Source organism: Cryptomeria japonica, chromosome 6 (assembly GCF_030272615.1).
Source record: "Cryptomeria japonica chromosome 6, Sugi_1.0, whole genome shotgun sequence".
Lineage (NCBI taxonomy): Eukaryota > Viridiplantae > Streptophyta > Pinopsida > Cupressales > Cupressaceae > Cryptomeria > Cryptomeria japonica.
The window spans coordinates 462,588,596-462,611,426 of record NC_081410.1 but is presented as its reverse complement, the minus strand read 5'-3'; the positions used below and the strand labels follow the sequence as shown (position 1 = coordinate 462,611,426).

The window sequence follows — 22,831 nt, the reverse complement described above, 5'->3', positions numbered from 1 at the left end:
CATTGGCTGGCGTGTTGTTATGGTGGTCTTATTTGGATTTGGTTAGACTTTCCGTGTTACTTTGCTAAGGGTTTCTACCAGCTGGTGAAGTGTGTTGGATTTTGGTCTTAACGGAATTTTTGGCAGATGAAATTGTTTGGTTACTTGTTCTAAGTCCATATTATGTAATGTAAATCATAATATTGGTCCGATGACACTGTATAATGTAATTTTTGTTATTATGGGTTTAGGGTTTAGCCAACCTTGTCAATAAGGTTGATGATCTATATTTATAGGTGACTTATTCATGTAATTTGGATATCGATGGGATGGATGGTTATGTCTACATTATCAGAGGAAGGTTTAGTGCAAAAAAGTGATATATCATTCGATGAATGTTTTTGTATTGTAGGGCGTACATCTGTGCTTAGTGGGAACTATATCAAGCATTAGGAGATTCTACTTTCACAGTTCATTCAATCTGGATTGTAGTCTGATGTTTTTGTAAGTCAGTGAAACTTCCTCTTGTGATGAGCAGTGCGCTCTAGGTTGTTGGCCTTTCTGCAAGTGCAGACCCCATTGTAATTGTTCACAATACTACTGTAGAGTATTCATCTGATTGAAGGGTAGGGTTTCCCATAGTGGTTTTTCCCTTTACTAGGTTTTCCATGTCAAAATATTGGTGTTGTGTGTACTAAGCTTTCATGTTCTATTCTTCATTGTGTTGGTTCCTTTGTGCTCCGGTTTAATGGTTTTGATATGCATTAAGTTCTGATTCTTTATGGTAAACTGGTTCACCCCCCCCCCCCCCCTCTCAGTTTACTCCTGGTATCAGAATCTGTCTAACATTTTGGCAATGATGATGATTTGAGTATGAAGTTTGCTGATGACATGCAAAAGGAATTTGAGATGTCTATGAATTGTGAGATGAAATTTTTCTTAGGATTGCAGATTAATTAGACTAGTAAAGGTATTTTCATTTCTCAATCTAAGTATGTCAAGGAATTGTTGAAAAAGTTTGGATTAGCTGATTCTAAACCTGTTGGAACTCCTATGGTGACTGGATGCAAATTGTCTAAGAATGATGAATCTTAGAAAGTTAATCAGACTTTGTATAGATCTATGGTTGGTGGATTACTGTACTTGACTCATACTAGACCATATATTATGCATGTTGTTTGTTTTTGTGCTAAATTTCAATCAGATCCTAAAGAGACTCACATTACTGTTGGGAAGAGGATTTTCAGATATTTGAAAGGGAGTGTTGACTATGGCTTGTGGTATCCAAAGAATGATGATTTCCTATTGTGTGCCTATATTGATGTTGATTGAGCTGGTGATGTTGATGACTGAAATAGCATTACCGGTGGAGCATTCTTTTTGGGAAAGAAGTTGGTTTCATGGTCCAGTAAGAAGCAAGATGTTGTATCTTTGTCTATTGCTGAAGTTGAATACATTGTTGCTACTAGCAACTATACTCAAGTAGTTTGGATGAAGCAGATGTTGAAAGATATCAGAGTGATTTATGATGAGCCTACTGTTATTTATTGTGACAATTCAAGTGTTATCAATATTTCAAATAATCTGGTGTTGCATTCTAAAATAAAGCATGTGTCTATAAAGTATCATTTCTTGAGGGAGAAGGTCAATGATGAGGAAGTCAAATTGGACTATGTATCTACAAAGGATCAGATTGCAGATATTTTCACTAAGCCTTTGCCTGCAGATACATTTGTCTATTTGAGAGACAAGCTAGGGGTCTCTGCCCCTCCTGTTGAGAACTAGATGCATGGAGTTGCATCAATTTGATGGATTTCAGAGCCTTATCTTTTTGTCTGGGTTGATGAGTTGGTGCTAATACTCAGTCGGAGTAGTCAATGGTTCAGATGATCAGTGAATTGAGTTGTGGATTTATCCTAAGGGGGAGATTTTCCTTCTTAGAGGATGAGTTTTAGGAGGAGAGAGCATAATCTGTATTTTGTCTTTGGCATTGCTGTCAAAGGGGGAGAGAGTCATGTGAAAACCTACTCTATTTTTGGAGCTTTGTTGTGCATGATCTTAGGGGGAGTTTGTTACAGATTGCTGGTACTAATATATTTCCTTTGCATTGATTGTTTTTCACATTCATATGTTGCCATCAATGCCAAAGGGGGAGATTGTTGGATATTGTTGCTACTAGGATATGTTGTTGTCATTGATGTCAACATATTCCTATGTCCTGGTGTTGCTAAGAGCTGTTTGGTGTCTCAGTGATTGCATTGAGCTGATATGGTTTGTTTATCTATTTGGGATGCTGAAATACTTCATTCCTTATTGGTTTTAGTGATCTGAAAGATTGCTTGATCATATTATTTGATCTGATTTGTAGTTCAATCTTTCTATTCAATGGTTGGCCGAGTTTGGTATTTGATCTGGTGAGCTTCGATATGATTATATCTTTGGTTGTGGTTTTGGGAGAATGTTTTGGATGTTCATGTGTATCTTCAATTCAAATGGTTCGTTATTTGGTGCTCCGCAAGCTAGCTTTCTAGTCTGAATTGTTGTTGTTGAATGTTCCTGTGAGTTAGCATGTTGATCAATGAAGATTTGAATAAGTGGTGTTGGTGTAGCTAATGAGGGTGGTTCTAATGTGCTTGTTGGTGTTTCCTTATCGCGTCCTATTTTTTCTTGATGGTCCACATTGATCCTTGTGCGTGTTCTTGGTGATTTTACTGATTCGGTGATATTCTTCAAGTTATGCAGTATTCTTGGTGGTGTAGTGTGTTGCAGTTGACCTTGGCGAGATTTCCGGTGGTGATGCATGTTTGGAGATTTTATTTAGGTCCATTCTACATCATGTATATCATTGTATTGGTCTGGTGGTTCATATATGTATCATTTGATGTAATTTTGTAATTGAGGGTTGAGGGTTTGGCCGACCTTGTAGTCAAGGTTGATGATTTGTATAAATAGGTGGTTTAGCTATGTAATTTTAGTGTCGATGTTGTTTCTACATTATCAGAGAATGGTGTATATGAGCATACATGGATTTATCTTTCGGTGTGGTGAATTGAGCAGAGATTGTTGCAGGACAGACAAATGTGCTTAATCAGAACTATCATCAAGCATAAGGAGATGCTATATTTGTAGTTCATGTAATTTGGATTGTAGTCTGAATCTTATTGTAAGGTAGTGAGTCTTCCTTAAGGGTTGGAGCCTTCTGGGTCATCTTATTTTGAGCAGTGAGCTCTAGGCAGTGTGCCTGAATGCATGTGCATTCCCCATTGCAATATTTACACATACTAGTGCAGCATATCATCTTATTGTGGGTAGGTTCCCACCGTGGTTTTTCCCTTAACTAGGTTTTCCATGTCAAAATATTGGTGTTATGTGTGTTGGTGCTATTGTGTTTATCTTTATTCTTGCTGCAATTGTTTAGATTTGAGATTGTGCTTAATTTAGTCAATCCAGTGAAAACTAATTCACCCCTCACCCACCCCCTCTCAGTTTTCCTTCTTGGTTGCTGCTAACAACCATAATATAGATTGCTAGTTATCTGGTTAGGTAAATTGTAGGCCTCATAGTGACCATGTGATTTGAACAATGTAATTAGTCAAAATAATTTGAAAATTTTGCATACCATATACTTGTGTAAGGGTCATACAACCTCTCCAAGAAAAAATCTTGTGTCAAAATCACTCTACACCGAAATGGACAAGTTTTATATTGAAATATTTTTTTAAACATTTGATTGCAATTGTAGGGTCTATTTGGCATAAAGTTATTCTAAAATTAGGTGTATGTGTAATATATATATAAAATACCCATTCACAAATGAGCTTCCTGAACTTTGGTTTTGGTGAAATAAAATTCAATCGTAACTTTCTTGAGTGTCATAGATATATTATGGAACAAACAAAAAGATACAATAGCAAATTTTTTTCCTATAAACTTCAAGGGTTAATGAAAATCATGACTCAAATTGCAGTAAACATTCTACTAAAGCCTTTGTCACTTTTTTTATTTATAGAATTGTTTACAAATATTCTACACATACGAGCATCAACATGAGACCAAATCAAGCTCTTGCAAGCACAACAATGAGATAGGTTTGAACTCCTTTTGAGCAACTACACAAAATCAAGAGTCACAACTTAGAAATCCACTTATTTAGAAACCACATCTCCACACTAGAAGCCAACTATGGAAGACCAAGAGTTGCAACTTAGAATTCGGTATCAGATGTCCTTTTGAGATTTGAAATTGGATCTCCACAATGAGAACTCAATGCTCCAACCAATTAAGCTCGATCCCTTGAATTAAGACCTTCATTGTTGATGGATAGCTTCAGTCGAATCCTACAAACCCGACTTTGCCATCAAATGTGTGAAGGGCCTTTTGGCCTTACACATTTAATGTTCGATTTTATACATTACCGTCTTTCATATTTAGAATGAAATGGTTTGTTAAATAAAAGATAACTAATATATAATCCCACCATCTTTTGTGAAAAGTTGGATTAATTATAACATAACCGATGTCTATTAAAAGAGGCGTGTTGGTTGGTGAGAAGCTGACTTTTGGCATAAGTCGTGTTGCTTGATCTTAACGTAATGGGGTATATAGATCGAAGCACTTCATATCCCTTGGTAATTGGAATTTATGGATAACAAGTAGATCGAATCTTCAACAGACTTGCATTTCCTCTTCAACGAATCATACCCCAGCAGATCTTGAGAATTGTGTAACTCCATCAAGGTCATCTACAACAAATAGAAGACTATGCACAACAATTTGAGAATCTACCAAGGAAGATTAATTGTATAAGCAGATCGTATATTCTCTATAGTGATAGTTGCCATTCACATATATGTATAGCTTCAAGGGTGAAGCAAAATCTTTGTAAAGTCTCTTGGCATTATTGAGATAATAAAAGACATTCATTGCTGGGTTTTTCACCTTTAAGAGGAAGGTTTTCTCAGGGCATATATTGTGTAATTGTGTGTGAATCTTTTCCTTATCTAATCTGATCTAAATTTAACATTCATTACTTTTCCTATTTGTAACCTTTCTTTTAAGGATTACCAAAATCTACAATCATAAACCTTTTCCTATAAACTTCAAAAACTACTAAATAACCCAAGTCAAATTGCAATAAACTTTCTTCTCAAACCTTTGTCACTTTTTCTATTTGTAACCCTTCTTTTAATTTTTCTTTGCTTGAAATTAAACCAAGGATCAAGTCTTGTCAAGTGCAAGGCCTTAGATGAGTTCAACATCATTCTCCGAGCAACTTTGGTGGAATAGATGCCACTTAGTCCTTGGCTCTTAGTCGAAAAGGTTTAGCCAATAACTCATGCTTTGTATCAGATAGCTAAACAAACGAATCTAAATTTGATGATATCAAAATCGGCCATTTAATTTTTTTTTACATTCCCTCCCTTATTTCTTTTCCTATTTGTAGGGGAAGAGCACTAGTTATCAATAACCATTCACTCCTTGCAAACCCAACCCTCACAATTACTAACTTTAAAATAAATAAATAAATAAATAAAATAAAAGTCCATTAATAAATTTCAAGGAACCAATAGCTACCCATTTTTTAGCATTTTCGGGCCACAATTGGCCCATTTGTGTACCATTATTGGTACCCATAATGCACGACTATTAAGGCATTCGTGCATAAGTATTGGCAATTTCAAGTGCACAGTTTTTGGGGCATCTAAGAGCACGTATCAAGCAACACTTTGAAATGTGTACTTTTTGACCCTTGTGCGCATAACGGATCCCACAACGTGCATCATTACTACCAAGAAGTCCGGACAATAGCCATAAGCAATTTAGTTGCATGGAAAGACAACCAAAAGAAAAATGATCAAAATCCAATATATTGTTTAAAATTTGTGAATGTACGAAATTAATTCCGACAACTAGTGATACGCTTCCCCTAACCTTCCTTTTAATTCTTCTTTGCTTAAAATCAAAGTCCACATTCCCTCCCTTATTCCATTTTACATATTATAATTAATTAATTCTACCAGGCTTTGAAATTAATAGTGTACACATTCTTCTCACGTTTTAAATCAACAATCCAAGAGGAGCACTGTAAAGATTTGGATACGGAAAAAAATCTCGTTACGGTGGACCAAAACAAGGAGCCGTCGATGACTGAACGAAATAAAAAACTCCCAACTTAAATCTTGCAGGCAAAAAATAATAATATTACAGGCCAGGTGTTCATTTTAAAAATATTCAATTAAATAAAATAAAAATAATATAACGCTTAAATCGTCAGCCAAGTATTATCCGCCAGTCGTTATAAACAAGCATGTGCAAAGAGCGAAAAAAAATTATAAAAGAATCCCTGCAAAAAAACTCTCCACATAAAATAACCCTTCTGCAGTAGGCTTCGTGACCATTTTCGTTGCGCGTGCAGGAATTGATATGAGCTGGCCTTCTAAACTTTCAGCAGCTGCGCCCTCCATGTGACTCTGCGCTGGACCACAAAAACCTCCTATAAATAATCTTCCCCAGGCCTACACAATCCTAAGTTCGCTCAAAGCTATGGAAAGGTCGCGAGCTCGAGTCTTCTTAAGTCATCTTCTTCCGGCATTGAAGAATGTGACGAAAAGATCTGGTGGGTTCTGCACACAGAAGAGGAAAGAAGCCATTCGCATGGCGGCAGACATAAGCCTGGCCCAGACCGCCAGTGAAATTGAAGGCTCCGAGTGGAGTCGAGCCCTGAACCTCCGCCTGCACAGAAAGATCATGAAGCAGGCTTTAACCTCCATTAGGTCTAGAGCTAAGCCGGTCAAAAAGAATGGCGTTTGGGCTATTGCACGTAGGCTGAGGGTTCTTTCTCTGGACCCTAAAATCGCCGCCATTAGTGCAGTGGAGAGAAAGGTGAGAGCTTTGCAGAGGCTTGTACCAGGTGGGAGGGAAATGAAAAGCATCGATCTTCTTTTCCAGGAGACGGCGGATTACATTGTGAATCTTCAAATGCAAGTGCATGCCATGCAAGCTCTCGCGGATTTTTGCCCCCCTGAGTTTACAGATCGGTGTGTGGATGGAGAGTTTCATAAATCTAGCAGTTCCCTTCAGCTATGTATAGATCCGGCCAGCAACTAGGATCTGGGGAAGGACCAGTGTTCAGAATCATCTTTTGTACATAGAAAGGCAAGAGAATTTGCATTTTCTTTCTGTTTTGTTCCAGGTTTAGGTATACATTATTTTTTTTCTTTTTTTTGAATCGTGTCAAAGAGCAAATCCGTTCCTTACAATCCATAAATGCTGCTCGGGTCCTTGTATTCGTTGTATTGATCTGATTGGGCTTGCAGACGAGCATATCAATCAGAGTTCATCATTAACAGACCACATTCCTTTCGGTTGGGATGTGGGTAAAAGTTGTAGCGTTTTCTTCTCACAAACTTCTTGTAATGGTGAAATTTGTATATTTAAATATCATTTTTCATTTAGATTGGTGTATATTTTAGAATAAGAGTTCTGTTCTTTATTTTTTTTACTTTAAGCTGATTAAACATTAAAAAAAAACAACCATCAAGTGCATAGTAAATCTTATATAAAACTTTTAATCTTATATAAAACTTTTTTTAAACAATGATTTTCCACTGCACTTTCTGCTTCAAATGCTTTAAAAATTTTCAAAATGACTTCAAATGCTTTAAAAAATTTCAAAATGATAGATTGCATCAAACTTGCTGTTTGTTTTGCTTATAAGCTGTAGCATTTTGTCATCAATAATTTCTTGTAATGGAAATTTGTATACTTAAATATCACATATCTTTCAGTTGGGAAGTGCTTAAAGTTGTATGGCTTCAATAATTCTATGTAGAACCATTTGCTCTTTTTTCAAAAAAATCAAGATAAATATCAGTTGCACAGAAAGTAATCTATGTAAAAGAGAGCACCTAAAGTATGTAATGCAGTCATTTGCTCTTTTTCTGAAAAAATCAAGGTAAAGATCACATGCAGAGCAAATTGCATTAAATTAAAATAAAATAAAATATCTGCCTTCCAAACAATTAGCAAAAGTTAATAATAATAATGAAAATTAATCATTTTTAAAAGTAATGCTTTTGCACTGCGTTTTTTGCTTTAAATTTTTATAAAATCTTCAAAAAAGTAGAATGTATTTGTATCATACTTGTTGTTTATTTTGATTAAAAGTTGTAGCGTTTTGTCCTCAATAACTTATTGTGATGGTAAAATTTGTAATACTTTTATCAGGGATCTTTCAGTTGGGAAGTATTTTGTTCTTCTAATGGTGAAATTTGTAATACTTAAATATCATTTTTTATTTAAATTTGTGTATATTTTAGGGTAATGGGTTATGATCTTTATCTTTCCATCTTAAAGTGACTAAACATACTTTTAATGTGTTTTGATATAACAATGATTTTGCATTGCACTTTTTACTTTAAACAATTTCAAATCTTTGAAAAAGTGGAATACGTTTGCATCAAACTTGTTTGTTTTAGTACATCTCAGATCGATTAACACACACATCTGTTATTTTGTATTGTTTTTGTCCTCGATAACTTATGTATTGGGAAGATAGATTTGTGTGTATTTTAGGGTAATACATTATGATTTCTAACATTTTATCTTGAATTGATTAAACACATTTTTTATGTGATTTGATATTATGTTCTAGTATTTAAAGATAGTCAATTCATTCATTCTAATCATTCTAGAATCACCTAAAAACATTTGAAAGTATATCATCCTAGATCATTGGATTAACACACACATGCCTTTCAATTGGGAAGTGTTTAAAAATTGAATCATTTTGTCCTCGATAACTTATTGTAATAGTGAATTTGCATGTAACACCTTTTTCTCCACTTAAATTTGTGTATATTTTAGGATAATGTGTTACAATCTTTACCCTTCTACCGTGACTCACTAAACACATTTCTTATGTGATTTGATATTATGTTCTAATATTTAAAGAAATTCAATGCATTCATCTAATCATCATACACGACCTTTCTTTTCTTGTAATAGTGAATTTGCATTTGACACGTTTTTCTCCACTTTCACCTTGCATATCACATCTTGTGTTTTTTTTTCATGTCTCTTGAATATGTTAGGATTCCTTAATCATGGCACATCCCTTTTAGGTTACTTATATAGATTATGCCACAATTTTATGATATTATCTTGTGCTTCTCATTTTTATGGCTATGATATTCTTTATAATGTCTACATTTTACATGAAATGTTTTTGAGTTTTCATGACTACATCTTACATTTATATATGTTTAATCATTTTCCTCAATATTGCATGCAATATTGGTTCCCCATATTACATATGTTTATCATGATTACATCTATGATTACATATTACAAAACTAGCTCTTTGTCTCTTATCACTTTTCATTGTCCTCAACATTGGTGACATCTTGTTTCCCCCTTATCACATATGCTTATGCTATTACATCTTATTCTCTTATCTATTGGTAGATCATATCTAATATCTTAAATTTATTACATTATGCTTCAATTAATTGACACACATCTTTGTAATACTATTTGTTACATAGTTATTTTACTTACATGATCATGTATTTTACAAATCTTTTTTTTCTTTTTCTTTCTTTTCATTCAATTTCTTGCATCCTTCATATGGAACCAATTGGAGGAGATGCATATATTATCACTAATATTCCTTGATGATTGTGATTACAATGAGAACTTCGCGCTTCTTATGGTTTCATTCCCATCATGACTTTTATGCCATTACAAATTCATGCGATTTCAATTTTGTCCTCTTTACGCTTGCTTCTTCATAGCCACCTGCATCACCTTTTGTGTAGGATCCCTTACAATCACCAATATCAAGTTCTTATTTTGGCTCCTTTGTAGCCTTTTTTCTTTCTTTTTTATTTACCCATTGACATTGATTAGTAGTTATTGAGCATGTTTATTTCAAATTTTAATAGGATGCTACTCTTGGAACTTTATGCTTGCATGTTTCTATATGGAGTGTTCATTACAAGGAGCACACCCAAAATCATCCATATTTATATCCTTTTAATGATTGTTTGTTACTTACTTTTATGTTAATTGCTTGTTGTACTTTGATGTATACATGATTCAAAATAAATCACATGCAAATTTTAAATTGGGGGTAAAAGTGTAAGAGTGAAAGTTGCATATTTTGCACTTTTCTCTATTTGTTTGAGACTTACTTTGATAGGGTTGTTCCACATGCAATGGCTAGTGTACAAATGGTGTATTTCTATGTGAAATTGAGCCAAATAAATTGAACCCATCTTCATGCATCTTATGAGTCTAGAATCAATCAACAACTTTGGCATACCTTATCCAAGGTCAAACCCTTAAGTACAAATTTGACCCACAAACTTAGAAATTTAAATTTAATCCTAGGTCCAAACTAACCCCATTCTTACTATTTGTTACTTGCCAACTTGAGTGTAAAATGTTTAAAATTGTATGCTTGGATGTTGTATAAAAAGATAAACTTTATTTCATTGTTGTATAAAAAAGATAAAACCTATTTCATTTTGTAAATGACCTAGATCCATCATCTCTTATTTTAATTGTCACATCATCACTTAAATCATATATTACATCATTGACTAACACCAATATCTACATCATAACGATAAACTAGGCATATTGCATAATTACTTGACATGTATTTAATCCTTATTCAAGGCATTGAATTAACTCCAAGGATTTGACTAAGGAGAATAACCCTTTAATAATGCCTTTATATACCACCAAGTCTTCATTTAGAGATTAAGACACCTGATTCAAACAACTCTTTGAAAATCAAGAGGGTGTAAATCATTTTCATAAATAGAAGTCAAATTCATATATTTAAGATTAAATCTATAAATGTTATTATTTCCACAATAAAAATTGAACCAAAATAAAAAAGCAATCAAAGTACAATCTATCAAAACATCACAATCTCATATCTGATCACTAATGACAATCTACAGCCCAAAAAGTAAAATAATATCACACTAAAAATAATATCAATAGTACTACTCCACACAAAAAACAAATCAAAGTATAATCTACCAAAACATTGCACTCTCGTATCTGATCGCTATAGACAATCTACAACCCAAAAAACAAAATCAATCATATTATTCCACAGTACAAAACTAACCAAAAAAAATCAAACTACTGTCTATCAAAACATCACAATCCTATATCTGATTCACAACCAAAAGAAAATACATCAAATCACAGTAAAAAAAAATCCCTAATCTCTCTTAGCCAATTCCTTAATTCTCAAGTAAATTGCTTCTTATTCCTTACCTGACAGCTCATTACAAAAGATCTCTATTTTATTTGGTTTCACTGCAACTGTACCTTAAAAAGCAGATATAAGTAAGATATTTGGTATGGAAAAGAATAGATAGTCCCTAACCTTTTATTTTAATACCGTGATGACTCATTTGTAGTCCCTCTGTGTACGACAATATTACACATGTCCCCTTCGTACCCTGCATAATGCAATCAATCCTCCATTTGTGACATTGCCACTGGTCACCTGCATATTTTATTCATTTCAGTATCTCAAAGAAGATCGAACTGTTTGCCAGGCAGATCGCCATTTTAAAATGCACAAGGATAAGTATTGAAAGAAAGCAGAGAGAGAGAGAGATTAGGCAGTCATTAAGCCAAATCCATTTCTCCACTTTTCAATTATAATGATTCTTGTCTTATTCTCCCTCAAAAAGGGGAAGATGAGTCCCACAAAATAGTAAGAAAATTGATGCAGGGCCATTAATATAGGTAATGGGAAGACTGGGCAACAGGAAAACATGAATGGATCTCACATGCTCTCACTTTCTGTCCCCATGAACTCCTGCCTGCTGTCTTACTCCCAACACCAAAGCATTTCTTTTAAATATAATAAAAAATATTGTCAGAGGAGGGCATCGATCGAAAATACTGGATTACCCTCGTGGGCATATCCATTAGTTTATGGATGAAACCCTGGATTACTTTTTGTGGGCAGTTGCTAATTTCTGGTAAGGAAAATGCTAATTTGAAAGGTAAAAGAAGTCAAAATTTGGATTAGTCTAGTGGGTGGTCACTAATTTTTGACAGAAAATGTTAAAATGAAAGAAAGGTGGAGAAATTTTTTGGATTAGTTTTAAATGGGCAGTCTTTAATCTCTGTAAGAAATGTTAAATTAAAGAAATTTAGGAGGAAAGTCTTGGATTAGTTTTAGTGGGTAGTCAATTTTTTGGTAGGAAATGTTAAATTGAAAGAAAGGAAAAAGACTTGGATTAGTTTTAATGAGCAGTCATTAATTTCTGAGTAGAAATGTTAAATTGAAGGAAAGGAGGACAGCCTTGGATTATTCTAGTGGGAACAGCTTAAACCACACACATCAAGCTTACATTTTTAGGCTTAAAAGTGTTAAACATTAAGAGTTGACTGCCATTTTCTAAGCTTAATGTGTGTGGTCACACCAGTGTTCCACGGGGACGCATCCCCCCCTTTTTGGGCGCGTCCCCCCATCAGAGACGTCTCGGGGACGGGGGGATAGGGATGCAACGTCCCTCGCCGTCCCACCACCGCCACCCAAATGCCGCCGGGACGTGGAGACGTCCCCGCGTCTCCGCGTCTCTCAGGGAGACGTGGAGACGTCTGGGCGTCTCCCGCATTCCCACGTGAAAAATGACACTTTTTAAAGTTTTTTTAAAACATGTGCCTTTTGGGGGGGGGTTAAGGGGTAACCCTAATTGGACGTGGGCCCCACCTTACCCCCCAAAACAACACAAAAGCATGTTTATTTTGGATTTCACTCTCATTTTGGAAAACTGGTTTTTTTTCTAGCAACTTGAAGAGGAGGAAATACTTGAAGAAGATTGATTGAAGGGGTGAGAAAAGTGATTGCAAGCGTGATAGGAGCTAGAAGAAGCAAGAAGAAGCAAGAAGAAGAAGATTCTTCTACATTTTGGAGAGATTTTTCAAGCACAAGGTAGGGTTTTTCAACTTCTTCTTGTTTTTTTTTTGTTTTACTTTCTGATTTTCATTGTTTTATGTCATTTTTTGTTTTTTTTTCCCTATTCATCTCAAGACTCAAAATGAGATTTGATGTTGAATCTTGAGGGATCATTTTGCCCTCAAGATTCAATATCAAATCTCATTTTGAGATGAATAGGAAAAAAATTTAAAAATATATTGTTAAACAAGGCTGATTTTATTTTTATTTTTATTTTGTAAAATGTAGTGTCAATTTCACAATGAGCTCCCAAGGCATGAGTGAAGATGACATGGAAATCCATTCTCATAGTGAGAATGATTTAGAATATGAACCTGAAAATGAGGGGGTGACCATGGGGCTGATCCTGGAGCCCAATCTAGTTCTATGGCAAGTGCACCAGCTAGTACAGGTTGCCCTTCAAAGTTGTTGGCACCATATGCTAGGGGTCATTTTGATCCTAAGTCTCCTCTAAAACAGTTTGCTTCACGAATATCAGTACAAGGCACTACATCACATTCAAGTGGGGGAACAAGGAAGTGGAAGTGCAATATTTGTGACAGAGAATGGTTCGGTAGCATTAGTAGGGTGAATGCACACTTTCTGTTTTGGAGAGGAAAAGGTGTGAAACATTGTAAGTTTTTGGAGGAACCTAAAAATATACAGTACAAAATTGAGATTAACAGGTTTTGGGGGGTTCCAGATGACACAAATATTTCAATGCCTACTACTTTGTCTGCTAGGGCATCACTTCACGACAACCAAAATGTGCCAGTGCCACATACTTCTCATGCTTCGCAGGCAAGAGGAATGATGTTTGGATCTCCATCTACTTCCACTTCTACTGTTGCCAGGGTTGGGAAACGTAGGTTGCATACACCACAGAGCAACCCCATTGCTGATATGTTTAATGTGCAGCTGAGAGATGAGATAGATGAATCCATTGGCAAGTTCTTCTTTGCCAATGGCATTCCATTTCATGTTACACGGTCTCCTTATTATAGGGAGATGATGGCTATGGTGGCCAAGGGAGGACCATCTTATGTGTCACCAGGGGAGACGAAAATGAGGACCTCGATCTTGGATAAATGCTATTCCAAGATCAATATTATGATGGAGAAGATGAAGGCATGTTGGGTGGCATCGGGGTGCAACATAGTTATGGATGGGTGGACGAACATTAGCCATCATCCACTCATCAACGTCATGGTCACATGTGTAGAGGGCCCATACTTCCTTAGAGTAGTTGATTGTATAGGGCATCGTAAAGATGCTGATTTCTAGTTTCAGGTCCTTAGGGAGGCTATTGAGGAGGTTGGGCCACAAAATGTGGTCGAAGTAGTGACAGATGCAGCCTATGTGTGTAGAGTAGCAGGGAGACTTGTTGAGGCAGCCTATAGACACATTTGGTGTACCCCATGTTGTGTGCATGCCATGAACAATGCACTCAAGGACATGAGGAAGATTGACTGGATTAGAGGAGTGGTCACCGATGCGAGAGATGTGCAGATGTTTATCTGCAACCACCACACTTCACATGCACTCTTTAGGACCTTCGCGAAGAAGGAGTTCTTGAAACCAGTTGAGACTAGATATGCATCCTATTTCATTCTCTTGGAGATAATGATTGAGTTGCAAGAGGCATTGCAACTCATGGTTATGACTAATGAGTGGAATAGGTGGGCTGAGGCCAAGACAAAGCAAGGGAGAAGGGTGAAGGAGATAGTGAAGAGTGATGTGTTTTGGACTGATGCGAAATACATTGTCTCCATCATTTCTCCAGTATTCTAGGTGATCAGATATGGGGATGGGGATGCACCTAACCTTGGAGAGGTATATGAGTGCATTGACTCTATGCTTGACCAGATGAGGGCTGCTGTGCGAGTGAAGGACCCCTCTCTAGCATTCTACAATGAGCAAATCCGGCCTATCATTCAGAGTAGATGGGACAAGTTGAACACTCCTTTGCATATGGTTGCCTTTGCCTTGAATCCTAAGTGGTACAAGGCTAGACCGGGTAGAATGACACCGATTCAGGATGATGAGGTGAAGGTGGGTTTCTTTAGGTGCATAGAGAAGATGTTTGATTCCAGAGATGTTGGCACAATGCACACTGAGTGGGGAAGATTTGCCACTCTTAGAGGTTATTCAGATACGACAAAGATGGATATAGACACTATGGCACAGGAGGACCCACTTTTGTGGTGGACTTGTCATGGCCCAAAATCTTTGACCACCACTCTAGCCATCTGTCTGCTATCCCAGGTTTCCAGTTCTTCAGCTGCTGAGAGGAACTGGTCTACATATAGCTTCATCCACTCTCTTAAGAGGAACAGACTTACCTCTAAGAGAGCAGAGAAGCTTGTGGCTATACATAGTGCTTTGCGTCTCATAAACCACAAGACACTCGTGTACAAGGAGAGTCCAGCGGCACGATGGGATGTAGAGCCAGAGGAGCCTTCATAGATTGATGAGGATGATCCTACCACTTCAGATATAAGGCTAGTTGGTGTGAGCTTGAGGGACCTTGATCTTCAAGAGTCCAGCAGTTCCAGTGAGGAGGAGTTCGCAGATGATTAGAGGCCTCCATTAGCTACATTTTGAGTTTTGTCATTTTGTCTTTGACTCTAGTCTCTTTTGTAATGCTATTGCTACACGTATTTGTATTTGGCTACTCATTGTAATGATGAATCATGTAATCATCTTTATTATTATATACTTTGCAATGGCATTAGATATTCGTATTTTCGTTTTCCTTTTTCGATATTCATATGATAGAAATGAGAAATCTCCAATTTGACAATTTCATTTGTCAAATTTTATTTAGCATTTAGCAATTAGTATTACTAATCTAAGTAATCTTGGTATTTCCTATAGTTTCATTTGAAATCTAATTCTTATACTGTTATACTATTATACATCTTTTCAAAACTAGTTTTTCAGGTAATATATGTATATATATGAGCACCACCACCCCGCCACCCCCCCCACCGCCGTCCCCCCGCCGTCTCCAAATTTAGGCCCTTGGTCCCCCCGTCCTGGAAACACGTCCCCCCCGTCCCCAACGCCCGTGGAACACTGGGTCACACTAAGAATACACTTCTAGACAAAAAGTGTTAACACTCGAAGTTGACTAACATTCTCTAGGCTTAATATGTTGCTTAGTAAGCGTGATTTAAGGGTGGCTTAGATTTTAGTGGGTAGTTGCTAATTTTTGACAGGAAATGCTAAATTGAAGGAACGAGGAGGAAAAGTCTGTGACAGGAAATGTTAAATTGAAGGGAACTAGGAGGAAAAGCCTGTGACAGGAAATGTTAAATTGAAGGGAACGAGGAGGAAAACCCTTGATTAGTTTTAGTAGACCGTCAACTAATTTTTAACAAGAAGGAAAGAAGAAAGACAACCCTGGATTAGTTTAGCGGATAGTCCCTAATTTCTGACAGAAAATGAAATTGAAAAAAAGAAGAAAAAACAAAACCTGGATTAATGTACTAGACAGTAGCTAATTTCTGAGAGGAAATGACCTAAATTAATTTTAATGGACAGTCCCTAATTTCTGACAGGACAGGCTGAATTGAAATATAGAATATGGAAAACCCTGAATTAATTTTAGTGGTTAGTGGCCAAAATTTCTAACAGATGCTAAATTAAAAGAAAGTAGGAAGTAAACTCTGGATCAGTCTTAGTGGGTACTGGCTAATTTCTGATAGAAAATGCTAAATTGAAAGGAGGACAGAGAACGGACAGTCAGCTTAAATAGCGAGGCGCTTTTAGAGGCTAAATAGGCGATGGTCGTAGAAGCAGGCACATGGTCGGTTGGGCAGGAGCATGTGCAAAGAGAAATAAAAAAACGAAAAGTTTGTTCAATAAAATAGAATAGCAGGGGTTTGTGTAGGCTGTGTGGGCATTTCATTGGGCGTGCGGGAGCTATGAGCTGGCCCTGCCACTGCCCACCTTTCCGCAGCCGATGCATCGTGAACAGGATTTCCACAATCCCGCTTGGTCCGTCCATGTGACTCTGCGCTGTATCACGAAACTTCCCAGAACAAGTAGCCCTGCAGACTGCTCTGTAACCCTCAGACTACACACACATATATATATACATTTCGTCTGTGGAGTCTCACACACACACAGAAACAGAGACACAGAGACAGAGACATCTGCTCTAGTGTAATGGAGACGTTTAGAGCTCGAATCTTCTTAGCCCATCTCATTCCCGCCCTGAAGAGTGTGCACAGGAAGTCAGGCCTGTGCTGCAGTGCTTTGAAGAGAAAGCAAGCCATACGGCTTGCAGCAGATATATGCCTGGCCAGGACTGCAAATGAAATTAATGGGTCGGGATGGAGTCGAGCCCTGAACCTCAGCCTGCATAGAAAGATCATGAAGCAAGCTTTGTCCTCCATCAGATCTCGGTCTAAGCCCATGAAAAAGAGGTGCACTTCTACCCTTTTGAGGAGGCTGAGAGTGGTTTCACTCAAGCCCAAGAATGTGGGTGTTAGTGTTGATATTAATGCAGTGGAGATGAGGGTAAAGGCATTGCAGAGGCTTGTTCCAGGTGGGCGGGAGATGAAGGATATTGATCTTCTTTTCCAGGAGACTGCTGATTATATTGTGAATCTTAAAATGCAAGTTCACACCATGCAAGCTCTTGCAGATTTTTGCTCCACCGAGTACCCAGATCTTTGTGTTGAAGGAGAGTTTCATAGAAGTAGTGCTCTTCAAGTAGTTTCTCATGTATAGATAGATCTGGTAAGCATGCTATCAGTCTTTTCAGTGATGTAATGTACATGAGAAAGTCAGGGAAGTTTGTAATTTTTTAAATAACTAGTTTGTTTTTGGGTTATTCAGACTCAGAACTTTCCTTTCAGTTAATGTATACTCGTTTGCAAATCTTTCCTTCTCTTGGCTGGTGGATTGATCCTTGAGATTTTGTGTTGGATCTTTCAATTCGTACAGAGCTTTGGGTTTCTGCAACCAAATATGGTGTGCATTATTTTATTTATTTTTGGTTAAGATATCGCTATGTATAAGCCGACCCAAATGGACAATGGAACTGAAAAAGCACAGGGAATGGAATTGTTTTGTGCATGTTCAAAGAAGCCACCAAAAGTTCAAAATTTTGAGGATTAATAATTTCAGTCTAAGGAGAATGAATGAAAGAATGAAGGAATTTTACTGGCGTTCATGAAATCTAGCAGTATTAAAGATTAAGAGATATCAAATTAATTTGTGTTCATATTTTTTTATGTTGGTTTTTCTGTTATGAATCTTAAGTGATAAACTCATCTATTTGTGATGAATAATTATAGTTTAAGAATTAGAAATATAGTCATGAATGAATTAGAAGGTTAAAGTTATGCAGTAGTGTGTTCAATATCAAATGTCACATGACTATATTTTTTTTAATATATATTTCTCTTCAAATTATAAAAAATAAATTACATATGAAACTATTGCATATTAATTGATGATGGTACATTTTTTGTTATTTATGATCTACTAAAGTCCAAGTTGTATGAGGTAGGTACCATCCAGTATTCTTTGACTGGTTCTCCTTACTTCTCCTTACTTCTGACAACATAACCAAAAGACACTGACATACATACACATGTAGCTGATTTTGTTTGCCACACAATTTTGACTTTATTTTTTACAAGCACTACTTACATTTGTCAGTTGACCATATCCAAGCAATTTTTGTTTTTTTTTTACCTGCCAGCACGGTAGTCCAACAAGGGCACGAAGCCCAAGGGCCTTCACGGGTAGTTTTTGCCACCTAAATTGGGGGCATGAATTTATAGGCTAACTGAGTTTTGCAGTCAACAAGACGATCCCTAGTGGGCTCATTTGGAACCATTCAACTTCACCAATAGGCCAAGGGCCCATTGACTGACAAGAATTTTTTTTAAAATGATTCTTCATAGATTGTGCATCAAACATTAAGACATGTTCCATCATAAATAAAATCATCGACAAATTAAAGATATATAAGAATAATCTTATGAATTTTGAAATTTCATTTAAAATCTTTTCTTATAATATAGTTTTTTTTAAATTCTAATTCAATTTTATACTAAACGTACTTAAATACAATCATATGGCCATGAAATCCAGTCCTTGCTTATAATGCACTTAAATTTTTTTTATTGTTTTTTAAAAACTAATAGCTTCACCAATAAAGCAAAAACCATTTCTAATAGGGGAAGTGTACCAATAGCTGAAATAGTTCCAATAACCGTCACCTTAATACCATGTTGACCCCCCAAAATGTAAAAAAAAAATTGTCAGTACATAAATAAAAAAATACGCGATACATTTCCTATTTTAATACAAAACAACTTGCACAAATAATAAACATTTTTATTTAAAACTTAATGTTTACATTTGCCACTTTATGCAAGTGACTTAAAAGTACAAATGTACTCCAATTACAATTACATATGCACAACAATTGGTGCATTACATGACATAAAAACAATCAATTTTAGACTTCTTAGACACTCAAGTGTACATTCTTCCAAATATCACTTCACAACTTCATGCATTAAATGGATCTGTATTTGGTACTTGCATTTGCAACAACTGGTGTAAGGCTCTCCAATATCCAAGAATTTGCATAAAATCAAATTAAAAAAAACCAAGTTTCATTCAAAGCATGGAAGAAAATTGAACAATTCGAAATAATGGAGGACTGTATATTTAATATGACATGACCGACTGTTTCCCACAAAATTTCAAATTTGAAAATAGCTAGCTACCGCAGTCGAATGCATTGCACATTCAAATTATATTACAAGACAGAATTTTCCGTGTCACTTTCACTACAATCCAATTCATTGCATATTCCTGAGCTCTGCAAATACCCTCTGCACATTCCTCACTCAAGGGCGCACATTCAAGTTGGTACACACAGAATAACTAAATCCCCTCTGCAATCAATGTTAAATGCTATAAATCTTTCAATTGAAATTATACTGTTTTTCAATAAACCAGCATTTCTTTCAATATAGTCACTGTAAATAATATTAATAGCCATATTGGATGTCCAATGATGGTTTACCTCCTTCGTAGCTGCATTATGTTTTGTCTATTGATGATTTCTTTGTATGCAGTTTACAGTTTCATTTCAATGCTCTCTTACAACTTAATAATGCCGAAATCCTCACAGAGAATGGCAAAACAATTGAATATGTTTTCGTTTTCTTCAAAACCCCTTCATTATTTATCATTTCAATAATGTGTATGCCTGATACTATTACTTACAGTGACTATATACTGGCTATATGGTTACACACACACACACACACACACACACACACACACACACACACACACACACACACACTAGGCCAGACAACTTTTATTATAAAGTTTAAAATGGGTGGTCAAAAAATATGTTGAACACCCATAGCAGCCTTCCCGCAGACACGTTATGGGCCCACGTTGCACAAACTCCCGCTATCTTTTTTGCCCTAAAAACTTAGGGAAATGAAGATTTTTTGTGGCATTTTCATTGTTTTCTCTGCCTTCAATTTGTTAATATACTCACTGTAAATAATATTATCAGGCATACCATATATTACTTCCAATAAATTTCATATGAGAAATACATCATCATTAACCATTTACTCATTTAAGAAATGAATCAGCATCTTAATACTATAGATGGAGATACCTCTCGATGGCGGCTTCTCTATAAAGATTATCTTATCTCAGATGGATGCGGATCAATCTGGCTCTTGTATTCACTACTTGTTGAATAAGGCTCAGGTGAAGTGTAACAAGTTGAACACGTTTAAGCATTGTGGGTATAGTCGCTATAGCATGGCTTGTAAGGTTCGTCGAGAAAGAATAAGGTGTCTCGTAAAATTGTAAGTAGTATCGTGCGACAACTAGAAATGCTACTACTCGATGTGGAACAACCCGGAAGGCTCAGCAGCCCCACCGGAGGTCAACACCCATGAGACTCACTTTTGGTGTAGCCTTGGGAAAAAGAGTTGGTCCAAAGTTTCTGACAAACCTAAACTCGTTGAATAGCATGACAGCCACTTTGTGAGGACCCGCACTCCCACTCACTAACCCGAGCTACCGGTTTGTGGTATACCTTTGGTGAGCGACTGCTGATGAGGAAGGCTCTTCTAGCAGAACACACCATTTTTTTTGTTCAAACATGTTCAATGATGTAATTGTTCACTATCTAATAGAATACCAGCAATATCCAATTTTCGAACACATCACAGTTACATATTGAACTCTTGCATGGCTTTTTCAAGTTCTTTGGCTATATGGTTATTGTCTATATTATCATGCATACAAAAATAGAGACACGATACCATTTTATTTTGTTCAAAGATGTTCAATGATGAGTTATAGATAGAGATTTGTTTTTCATCATTTATCTCAATGGCATTGAGGGTTTCATTTCAATGATATGTCTCTGTATATATATTTATATAGGCACACACAGTTGAATTTTATCGTTGGTACCTTATCGTTGCAGTTTCACTGAACATAATGGCACGAGGTAGAAAGGGAAACATGTGTGTTAGACGTCGAACAGTTAGAGTCACTCGTGGGGTGCACTTCCCTGATGAAGATAGTTTTGTCCAAAATGAAGACCCAGTGACTCCTGTTGTAAATGACCATTCAACTAACAATGCAACTGATGTGGAAACTACTACTATACATGACCATCCTACTGTAGATTGTAATCCTATTTTAGAAACACAACAAGTATAGGTGGCCTCAAAGGTTCCCAAACTAAAATGGAGCATATCTGACATGAAAGAAGCAATATCATGCATATAAGACAAGTACATGTCTCTTAGAGGCACATCAATCAAGTATGGTATTTGCATTGCCTCTTTGAGAGCATGGCTGATGGGAACCACAACCATGACTGTGAGGGGTCCATGCACCATTTTATCAGCAGAGGAGGAGGATGAAGTTGTCCAATGGTGCAAAGACATGGTTGAAATTGGTCACGGTCTCCAAATCAGCCAACTTCAATCAACCGTTGCCCAAATTATTGAAAATAGGCCTAATCCATTCAAAAATGGGATGTCAGGGAGGTCATGGTGGGCAGGTTTTAGACAAAGGCACCATGATCTGACGATGAGAACAACAGAAGGAGTGGACTCCGATAGGGCTATTATGCTTCAACCTTCTATTGTTGCCTCTTTCTATGACAACTTGGAGGTAATGTACAACCTCAATCACTATGGTAGCAGTCAGATTTGGAATTGTGATGAGACTGGTGTGCAAGCTGGGAGGAATTGTGGAATGAGAGTGATAGCCAAATTGGGCCAGAGGTGTGTACCACACCTAATTTCGAAGAGTAGAGAGTGGATCACTATTTTGGCATGTGTTAGTGCATGTGGTTTCAACATTTCTAGATTTTATTTGTTCAAATCTAAGAGGCATATCCAAAACTACATTGCAAACTGTGAGCTAGGAGCATGCATGGCAGTCCAAAAACATGCATGGATGACAAAGGAGTTGTTCTTAAATTGGTTGGAACATTTTGCATGATCAGTCCCTGGTGGAGTTTCACCCTCACATAGGGCCCTACTGATCTTTGACGGTCATGACAACCATGTAGCCTTAAGACAATTGAAGAAGCAAGACGGATAGGTATAGATTTGGTAACCCTCCTGACTCATACAAGCCACAAACTGTAGCCACTTGATGTCTCTGTACTCTCACCTTTCAAGAATTATTTCAAACATCAGAGGAGTATATGGATGTCAAAGTTTCCACAAATTAAAATTGGAAGGGAAGAGTTGGCAACTCTTGCGAGCAAGGCCTTTGCCCAATCATTAACACCGACTAATATAATCAGTGGCTTTCGTAGGGTAGGGATTTGGCCACTTA

General features: G+C 36.6%; 2 protein-coding genes across 2 annotated transcripts; both read left to right on the top strand.

Annotated features, from left to right (window-relative positions):
- The first annotated feature begins 6,321 nt into the window (after nt 1–6,321).
- On the top strand, nt 6,322–7,433 carry LOC131050972 (transcription factor IBH1-like 1). The gene has a single exon (XM_057985294.1). The coding sequence runs from the start codon at nt 6,523–6,525 to the stop codon at nt 7,084–7,086; it is 564 nt and encodes a 187-aa protein (XP_057841277.1). The 5' UTR covers nt 6,322–6,522; the 3' UTR covers nt 7,087–7,433.
- A 9,362-nt stretch (nt 7,434–16,795) lies between these two features.
- Nucleotides 16,796–17,848, top strand: LOC131051054 (transcription factor IBH1-like 1). Its single transcript, XM_057985401.2, has one exon. It carries the CDS (start codon nt 17,132–17,134, stop codon nt 17,696–17,698), a length of 567 nt encoding a protein of 188 aa, XP_057841384.1. The 5' UTR covers nt 16,796–17,131; the 3' UTR covers nt 17,699–17,848.
- Nucleotides 17,849–22,831: the final 4,983 nt, after the last annotated feature.